Genomic DNA, 10,181 nt, shown 5'->3' on the forward strand with positions numbered 1-10,181 from the left:
ATATCTAATCCATAAAGTTTTAATTACAATATACATATGTATATATCAATTCTCGATTTCTCTCTTTAATGTAATTTTTTTCCTTCTTTTTGCTGAAATAATGTTTATGCGACATGATTTTCCTAGCTCTCTTTAACATTTTGATATATACAGGCCTTGTGATTGTAACGTAACGCATATATGCATAAGTAGTCTATTGAAACGCTGTCCCGTGCATTTGACGTAAATAAACGAGGTAAATATAAACCTTTAATATAGTTAATTTTCAGTAACATCTACGTTGCAGCTTTCAATTATTTACACAACATTGGTTCATTGAAATTCACGTGGTTATGCTTCACTTGATGTTGAAGCTTAAGAGCATCTGGCGAAGTAAACCTCTGTTTCTATTCTCTACGACTGTTTTTCTGTTGTAAATGGCAGCAATGTGTAATTATTCGAGTAAATATAGTATAGGAATGAGAGTGATAAATTAATATTTTAAAACTTAAACAAATAAATAACATAATAGATATTCAATTTTTAACAATAAATTGAAGTGTATCATGTTTATTTTTTATCGTTTAGAATATATTTAGAATAGTTTGTGAGTACTAATGTGAGAGAAAGAGAGAAACTTCTTTATAATTCTGACAACTTGTTTCATAATTCATATTATTAAATTTAATTTTTAATGTAATGCAATAATTCGTTCTAATATCTTACTTGGATTTTAGGAATGTAAAATAACATTCACAATAATATTAATAAATCTTATTTATTTATACCATTAGATGGACTACATAATAGATATAGTGTTACACGTTGATTAAAGTTATTTAATCTAATCGTGTATCTTAGTTCAGCTGTTTCTCAATAAAATGATTTATAATAGTACAGCAATACGTGTACAGTATGTATTTACACTACTATAAATATTTATTTATTATATTCCTTCTGTCTGATATAAAATTAGACGGCACTAGGTATATATACACTATCAAACTTATGATTTATGGAATATTTTAAACAATCATCCTTTCTAATAAGTGCAGCACGTGGATCATCGGGTCTATAAACTGAAATGTAACAATTCTTAGAGTAAAATATTCTTCTCTAATCATCTAAAAAATTAGAATAACATGGACTTAAATTTTATTGTTCAATGTTACTAAATATACTAGGATAATTTTATTTGGATGCTTACATACTAATATAATTTATATTGTTGAAAAAATTTTAGCACTTACTCTTAATATGATCGTAATATTTTGGAACAGGATTTGCATGAACTTTCCCATACCAAATTACTATAATTAAAGGTATACATGTCATTACAGCAAGAGGTGTATACGCTGCCACTACTTGGTTAGATTCTCGAAACTCTGACCATATGTGCTTTAATCGATCCCCTGTAACATTAATTAAAATTGTATTATATATTCATTGTACATTTATTATGTGACGTACAAAAAGGTTTATGATATACGTCTTTCAGGACGTCTGCAATTGCCACTTTTCTTATTACTTTCACCATTATTCTCGACTTATATAACTTGTTCACAGAACCGCAGTAAAACGTAAAACGACCTCTACATTATAGGAGTGTAACGCGGGTAATTCGAACTAATTTGTTCTCACAGGATTGTAGAAAGTAGTGAATTGAAACGATACTAATCCTTAATCTAAAGTTATTAACTTTATTTTCATTTATTCATTACTTTTGCCATGTTTCTAATTCTTTCAAACTTATTACATTTCATTAATTTATTCAAAAAAAGATGTTAATACATACTTCATATCTTATTTCATATTTTAAAAATACACATCCATATTGTATTTCCTGTTACATTTTTCATACAACTTTTTGTGGAGTACAATCTTATTTGACTGAAAAAGAAAATAATTGCAGAGTCAATGAAAATATAATTTTAGTTGAAAACTCATGAGTACATTTCAGTTGTATCGTTCTGCCATCTTACGACCGGCGTGACAAGTAGAAGCTAAATGGCAGTTATGGCTGCCATCGCGAGGCCTTTAATTAGTGACAAGTGATTCGGAAGGGTGTTTTTCATTTTCAGTGTTAAAGGGATCGAGTATAATTTGTTAAAATTCATAATATAGGCCCTTATGGGCCTCGATATTCAGGTAAGCGTGCGAATCTTTTTAAATTAAAACTACTATATCCAAATATTTAACGCTTTACGTGATTATTGCACACCCTTGTTCCCACGCACGACTTTTTACATTTTTCTTTTGAAAAAATTTCATTGTTTTTGCAAATGTCATTCGTACATCTGTATTTGTCTGAGTCGATATTCACGGGTATGGTTGGTCATAGTTCGCTAATTGTAAATAGTCGTATCGAAACTATCCGGAACAAGTATGTAATCGTTTCAATTATGTCATTGGGATTTTCTTCCAATGAGGAGGCTAAAATTTCTTACTCATATATCGCTTATCTTGCTTTTCATGGAAATTGAACAAGAGTATGGTTAATAAGGTTTTTATTGCAACTTTTAATAAATGTTTACTCTATTTTGGGGTTAAGTTGGGCCTCCCGCATTGACGAACGTTACTTCGAGGCATCGATAAGACTCGATACTCTTGTGGTTACTATAGACGCAGACAGATGCCTCTACGTGTAGTAATTTGAAAAAACGTTCCTGTTTTTTTTTTTTGATATACGGTAGTATCCTGCTAAACAAATCACGAAGCTTCTTCGTTACATTTTGTAAGTTATTAATTATTATAGTCTTATTAGAAATTCTATACGAATTTATATGTTTTCAAAAATCAAGAGATATAATCCGTACTGTATATAGATACTTACTTGTAGAGATATGATTATAGATACGTACTTGTGGAGATATGATTATAGATACGTACTTGTAGATTTGGAAATTAATAACAAAATCTTTTGGATATTTCACACGATCTTTCGTCATGTATCGTTTACCGAACTTATTTCGTTTCTGGAAAAAGATACTGGTACTACTTCTCCACCAAACTATCAATTATCAGGAAAAAATTGGACCACTGATATATCGAACTGATCGACTTCATTTTCTGTAAATTTCTTAATTTTACTATTACAATACGTTATTTAATTTTTCTAAAACCGAACAATTAATCTCTGCGATTTAAACGAAACGAAAAGAAGGGGAAGAAAGAGAAAGTTCATAATCGATAGCGTAAAACATTTAAGTAAGAAGGAGAAGAAAAAAGAAAGAAAATTAAAGAAGGGGAGAAAAGAAGAGGGTCGTATAGCCCGATAAATTGCCTATCGCTTAATTGGCTAGTTTTTTCTGGGCGTTCGATGTGAATAGTTCGACGAAAGAAAGAAGCAAGAATTGACAGTGATCGATTCGGTGGATTCGAGTGGATCGCGGTGGGTGGAGTGGAGAGGGAGGTTCGCGATAATTACAAGCGCGTTTCTTGCTCGGTGCTCGCGCTCGTCGAATTCTGACTCGCGATTCGGCCAATGTGGCTCGCTTTCCGAGTTAGCCAGCGCTGCGGAATTTCGGCGTTCCCCGGGAAAAAGCAAGTAGAGGCTTCTCCGATCGTCCACAAAAACTTACGCTTCCGAACCTGGCGACACGTGCTCCGACAGGACCACACACGTGGCTCCCTAGTTTCCACCCTTTCCCCCTTTATGTCTTCCTTATTTCGTTCAATTTTTGCACGCTTCCAATCGCGCCTCCCTCTTCGAGGAATCGAAAGGGGATCGGCATCGTTGCCCTACTCGTCTTCGATGCAGTTTGGTCCAGACGCTTATCGAAAATAAGAAATTCCATCATCATTTAATCGAGAAATTCATCTGTTCGGAAACTAAGTAAATTCTATTCCGATAAATAGAGTTCTATCGTATTGACATAACTCGATGTGTTACCGCGTAGGGACCTGTTGCTTTTTGGCTAGACATTTATGAACGATTTCGTCACGTCGAAATTATGAAGCTTGCGAATTAGATGGCTAATTCAAGAGTCGTATTTGCGATAACAACACGCATTATCGCTCTGTGTATCGTATTTTATCAGCCTGTTACCTGTTATCGCGTAGATTCGCCTGATGCAATAACACCATTCGTTGCATACTTTATCTTATATGGAAACTATGTTTCTTTCAAAGATTAGTAAGCCGTTTTAACGACGCACCATGTTATCCGCTATTTTTAAGCTTAAGGTTTTATCGATCGTCCCTATCTACCATCTCAAAGAGCAAAAGTTGCCTCGAAGATTCTCGATCTGATACGTCTATGGGCTAGTACACGGTACATAGATTTGCGTGTCGAGTCGCACCGATATTTATTCATGGCACTGGTCATGCAGTCGCGTTCGCACCTGCACCGACACCTCCCTGATAAAATCTACTCCTGTTGCTGGACATTCGATTTCCCGATTCACCTTATCTCTTTTTGTTTGGCGTCGTTACCGGTTTTCAAAATTCGCGTGTACCGCTACTACGGAATTTCCTATACGTATACGGTATACCTGGAGTATTCGTGAGAATAAATCAAAATAAAAGCTTAATAAAACTCTTTCGATTAATATCTTGCTTTTAATGTACAAGAAACAAGTAACCATTGCATCGTTATTTCGAAATTGTCTTCGCGAACAATACAATGTAATCGAGTGAGTGGCATGTGCAGCTTGCAAGCTCGCTGCCAAACTCATTGTTTTAATTAATCCGGATTTACGGTGCAAAAAGGCGAGTCTGAGGCGAACAAATGGTCGTGGTCTTCGGTGGGTTGGCAAGAGGCGCGGATACATCGGCGGGAAAACGGCGCTCACCTGCGAATGCTGTTGAATTGTTTCTAAAACAGCGACGCGGATAGTTGCTAATGAGTTCCCAGTAATATTTAGGTTGGACTGATTGATGACTCGCGAGGAAATTTGTTTTCTTGTTTTATTTAACCGCTACGGTGACAAGTATCGTCGTTTCGACTATCTTGTAATTACTATTCGCGCCTTTCTAATTGTTCCAGAGAAATACATTTAATCGAATCTTGGAGAAAATATTTTTTTCTTTTAATGACACAATGTTCTTTGGAGTAACTTTTCATCTTCCATTTGATTTGCCGATCTCTTCAAGATCCCGCGTGCTTCTATCAAAAAATTCTCGTTTGGTGATTCTGGTATTAAGGGTGACCTGTTACATGGTCAGTCGAATATTCTTATCGAACCAAGTGCATTAACTATGTCTCTCAGCGAACCGAAGCGTTCTGGAACTCAACCAACCTGCTTATTCTACTCCTAATGCACATACATATATTCGTGACAACTTAAGAACATAATGTAATCAAAGAGGTATTCACCTGTTGAAATTGGATAGAGTCCATTGACGTCGTCACACTTGCTTGCATTTCATTACCAAGTAAGATATGACTCTACTGCTAATCATAGTTCTGCCATCAGTTAGCTTTCCCTCTACGTTAAATTTCCTTTCGGATCTTTCACTATGTATTATTCTAATTTTAGCTATAAATTCTAAATACAATCACACGAAAAACAATTGCTACAAACTATGATTTTTTTCGTCCTACTCTTTCAATTTCTTTCCTCTTTTTTTCTTTGTTTTTTTTTTGCTTGTTATACACGTTGTCAATTTCGCGATAGAGCGCAAAACCCTTTTCCTCGTCGCGCGGTATTTTGAATCTGGCAGTGGACAAAGCTGGCACAGATTACGCTTTGGCGTATTATTATGCGAAAGGCGTACAAGTCGCGTAGGTCGGCACAGCGACGAGTATTATTGTCGTTTTGGCAGCTCGCGCGATTTTCGTGATTTAATGCACCGGATACCCTCGGGCGGTCGCGTTCGCCAATGCACTCGTCCACTCATTGAATTGTAATTCGCCTTTTTCGCGGTGTCCTACGAACAGTCTCTTTAGAGCTGCTGCGATCAGACTGCGATGCAATGTGGTGCATTAACGAAGGCATGAGGTATGCTCGTTGGTATGAGGAACTAGAGGATTTAAATGAACCTTTCTTGAATCTAATTCTTTGAATGGTAGTTTATTTTTATTCCTTCTACATGATTATATCTACATTCGCTGTTTGACCGTCAACAATGTCATCATACTAAGTTGCCATATCTGATACCAAGTAACTGTTCGAGCATATTTTACAACATCAGACGAATATTTCCATCGCACTCTTACATTTTATCAGATGATCGTCGACGGTAGAATTATTATACACTTAGGATGTTTAAAGGTTTCTGTGACAGAAATTTAAATGTTGAGCGCTCGTTAATAAAGTCAAGGACACGATATTCATCCTTCTGGCCTGGTCGAATATAAATCATATTTTTATCGAAACGTACAGAATGAGCGTCCGGTGGTAATCCAACTTTCTCTCTCGTGAAGTAACCACAACGAGATCGATATCCTCCCGCTGGTAAACAGATCATAATTTCTGTCGTCGAACACGCTCATCGTCTTGTTTTACGATGACCGTACGTGGCCTGCCATTTCGTTCGAAATGAATTTCCAGCAGGGCTCCGAGTTTATCGGCAAGAGTGTTCGATCGGTAATTTGTATTTGTCGTAAAGGATTTTTATTCAGTCGACTGTCTCTTAGTCGATGATTCAACGGTTGGCCCCCTTGTCACCGCTTTGCCGTGATATCGAGCTCTTCTTTTTATCATAAACAGCTTCTTTTACAACTTACAACATCGAGTCAGGATCGAGCGTCGATGTTATCCATCAACCGTTAAATCGAAGAAAGAATTTTTTCTTCAAGGTAGAATAAGAGAGGCGTGTCGTAAACTCGTCTCGTGTGGCGCCTCTGACCACCAAGTAAAAACCCTTGTCGCGTGTAATAAGCTATCGTCGCTACCGATCTCGAAAATGAAGTTGTACTTCGTGCCAAGTTTCGTCGACTGCCAAATTGAAGCGGCCGTAATAACGCGACCGAAGATTTTGCACTCGTCGCTTTCACATTGCGTCTCTTCTGCATCCATCGTTTCATTTTTCATTATGTCATAAGTCTACGAGAATTGTATCGATATCAACGAGCCTGATGACGATCGTCGGTTTTCACGTCAGGTGCGTGCTTTGGCATCGGTTCAACCGATTAAAAAATGCCCGCTGACGGAAGATTATTTTTAAAGCGTCGACCGCGCTACGTGGAAAGTTTCGTTCGCTGTTTGTGCATGGCAGCTGTCTTTGGGATATTAGAGTTGGGAAAGAAGAACAATCCGAGTAACTTGGCTTGACAGTAGAACGAGGAATGTCACGATCAGACCGCCCGTACAGTTTATAGCCAGATAATCGAACATTTCTTCCTTGCTCCATCTCAATCAAACCTGAGACGTTCAGTTAAAAAGCGGAACGTGTTGATGTAGTTTTCCATTAAATATTCATGTTGTATTCGTTTCATCGTCTACTTGAAACTAACTAAACATCGTCTACATAATTCTGAATGCAGAGATTCAACGAATACGTCTTCTTAGAGAGAGAATTAGCACCGAATGTAGATTTCGTAAACTTGTTTTCTAGCAACAGAATCTATTATCAAAGTGGACACGCAGCAACGTTGTTTAGATATTTGAACAACAGGTGCGACACGGTGTATATCATGTTCATTAGAGCGACGTTGTGTGCGAGTTGTTCGCGATGCAACACACGAGAAACGTTGTAGTGTTTCGGTGAAAAGCTGTTTGGCTGATGGCTAGATAGCAGGTAACAAAACGTCGTTATAACGCGTACGAGTGGGCGCAGTTGAGTGCGCTGGTCCGTATCCCGTTCCTCTTCCACTTTCATGCTTTTGACGCAGGTAATAGCAACCGCGACGTTCACTTTGTACCGTTTCGATCGCGATTTCTTCCCGGATGCGCTAATTTAACCCTTTCGAGTTATTACGCTGGCGAACAAGTTGGCCGTTTCGGTCGATGCAAAGCGTGAAATTTCATTCGGCACCTAAGTAAACGCGTTCCATCTAACGACGTTACGGAAGGTGCCTCGAAATTGGATCTTTCATCGTCGCCGTCTATTTAGAATCTAATATTGCGCACATGCACGCTTTTGTGATTCCTTTCAATGGTTTACTAAGCAGGAAAGCTAAATATCGCTTGGCGGGTATGTATTTTTGAGCAGGTATTAATTCATCACAGCTGGTTTTACTTACCGCATCCAGTTAACCATTTTCAACGATGCTTGTATTCATACAATTTGGCATTTTACCATTTATTTGCGACTTTTTATGGGGGCAGACTGAAAAGCTTGAACGATTCGAACACGAATCCAACGCGGTTGATGTTATTCGGCGCATTTTTTTTTAATCATTCCCAAGGATAGCTCGTGCATTTCTTAGCTTTTAGCGTTTTGTAACGTAGGTATTGGAAATTTTAGAAGGACGATTTGAAAAGCTTGAAATTTTTCGAATTTTTGAGAAACCCTCTCGTCGTACAAAACGAAAAAACTTTTTCGTGCGTCGAATAACAAACAAGGACAATTTCTCCGGATCACCTACACGACGATTTACGCAGGCGTGACGGCTAATAGCCGATAAGATCAACGATCGCGATTACTCTTATCGGTTTCGATCGATGCGGACGGTGGTCACGCGCTGCGAGTAGAATTTTCGTAGCGCGGAATCGGTTCGTTGGCGGAGGAACGAGGCGTGTAGCAATCAGTTGGAATCGAAAGCATCGATAAGCGATAATTCGAAATCATTGATCGTACTGTGGTAGAATCAAAGCTACCGGTGACTGTAATTTATCGAGATTGTTAATTATTTAATCGGCAGGCTGGCGATCAGTAAATTGTACGTTCGCATGGTGGGTAAATTTATGGGGCGAAACGGTTTACAGCGAATTGCGGTTTTGTTCGTGTTTGGATGTCCGTTTGGGCGTTCGTTTCTAATTCAAGCTTAGTCGGACATCGCGGACTTCGCACCTGTCATCCGCTGCCAAATGTCTCGAATCATTAAAACAGAAAACGTAAACGTTTATGTTAAAAGTATCTGTTGAAGACATAAGACCGCCACTTGGCAGTGATGCTTTTGCCAAATACTTGTGCACCCGTCGGTCTTTCGGTTTACAGTCGCGTTCGCTTAATGACTCGTCAAATCGGCCGGCGCTGCTCCGCTCTGCTACTTGAAAATTGCTCGCCGCAAAAAATAGCCCTCTTTCTGATTACCTGTTTGCTTGTTCCTTGAAACGCACAGCTCCAGGCAGGATTCTACAGACATTTAACACACAGGACAATTTTGATATTCGGTTAAGGGAATTTTAACGTAATTGCTAACGTCGTTAATCATACAGAAAATACAATTATTCGATGATTCTATCGCAATAATCGAATTTTTAGTTTCGTCATGGATATTCCAATGAAATTGTGTTATACGAATGAACGCGGCAAAACGCTTAAAACGTGATACGTCGAGGAATGCGGCAATTTAGCCGGCTGACATTAGACGAAGGTGCGAGGAATTTTGGTTGTTACGTATTCTGGGTATGGCGTAATCGGATGTTTCGTACGTCCGGTCCGGTATGAATTATTTCAGCGTGCTCGAGTTATCACATTCTTGATTCTCGAAATAAAGATCGTCTCGGTCACGAAGCGGGGAATCTCGGGGCGCGGGAACGCATTTCCAAAAATTGAAGAGACCGTTGCCGGGCAACAGCACCTGTCCGACGTCGTCAGCCACTGCTCTGGATTATTAGCTTCCGACTGGCTGAGCTTGCGATTTACACCCTGTATGTGGATTTATTGGTTGGTCGGCTGGAATTTGCCCTTTCCGAATCCGTGGCGTTGCCCGATTCGCGTTCCTGTTTTTGTTATACAGCTGAGTTAGCTGCTTTGTCGCGTGACACGCAACAATGTACGCGGAACGGTTTGCTAAGACGTATTTGCCTCCTATTTTCATGAAATATTATTTCAGAAGACTATATTTTCGAATATAAATATTAGCATTTCTTCGAAGGTCATCTTTAAAAATAATACAAATCTTTTCTCTCTATGAAACGTGTTCCGAAATTGTAAAATTGGTGTCATTAGCGAGAATTAGGCGACCTTCTACATAATGCCTGTCGCAGTTAGAGGTCACGTTTGTAGGTTGTATTTTTTAAACAGTTATATTTGTCCCCGTTTAAACGATAGTGATGCAACGACTGATTTTTTTTTTTTGTATATTCGTGCGACAGTTTTAAATAAAATTTTCTTAGTCAGATAGTTACACGGCATCCTTTTGGTTACAG

At 38.3% G+C, this 10,181-nt stretch overlaps 1 protein-coding gene across 1 annotated transcript; it reads right to left on the reverse strand.

The window, feature by feature from the left end:
* Positions 1-741: 741 nt before the first annotated feature.
* LOC100644442 lies at positions 742-1,606 on the reverse strand. The gene is made up of 3 exons (XM_003396676.4): positions 1,450-1,606; positions 1,230-1,391; positions 742-1,058 (listed from the first exon to the last, which is right to left on the reverse strand). The coding sequence occupies exons 1-3, from the start codon at positions 1,514-1,516 to the stop codon at positions 952-954; spliced, it is 336 nt and encodes a 111-aa protein (XP_003396724.1). The 5' UTR covers positions 1,517-1,606; the 3' UTR covers positions 742-951.
* Between the last annotated feature and the right edge of the window lie 8,575 nt (positions 1,607-10,181).

The sequence above is a fragment of the Bombus terrestris genome, chromosome 7, assembly GCF_910591885.1.
Source record: "Bombus terrestris chromosome 7, iyBomTerr1.2, whole genome shotgun sequence".
Lineage (NCBI taxonomy): Eukaryota > Metazoa > Arthropoda > Insecta > Hymenoptera > Apidae > Bombus > Bombus terrestris.

What these genes read in the sequence shown, in the direction of transcription:
- LOC100644442 (XM_003396676.4), bottom strand. Translation starts at nt 1,516, where the DNA reads ATGGTGAAAGTAATAAGAAAAGTGGCAATTGCAGACGTCCTGAAAGAC. An exon ending in CGTATATCATAAACCTTTTT is followed by an intron (nt 1,392 to 1,449) that starts GTACGTCACATA and finishes TTAATGTTACAG; the next exon opens with GGGATCGATTAAAGCACATA. An exon ending in ATATTACGATCATATTAAGA is followed by an intron (nt 1,059 to 1,229) that starts GTAAGTGCTAAA and finishes GTTACATTTCAG; the next exon opens with TTTATAGACCCGATGATCCA.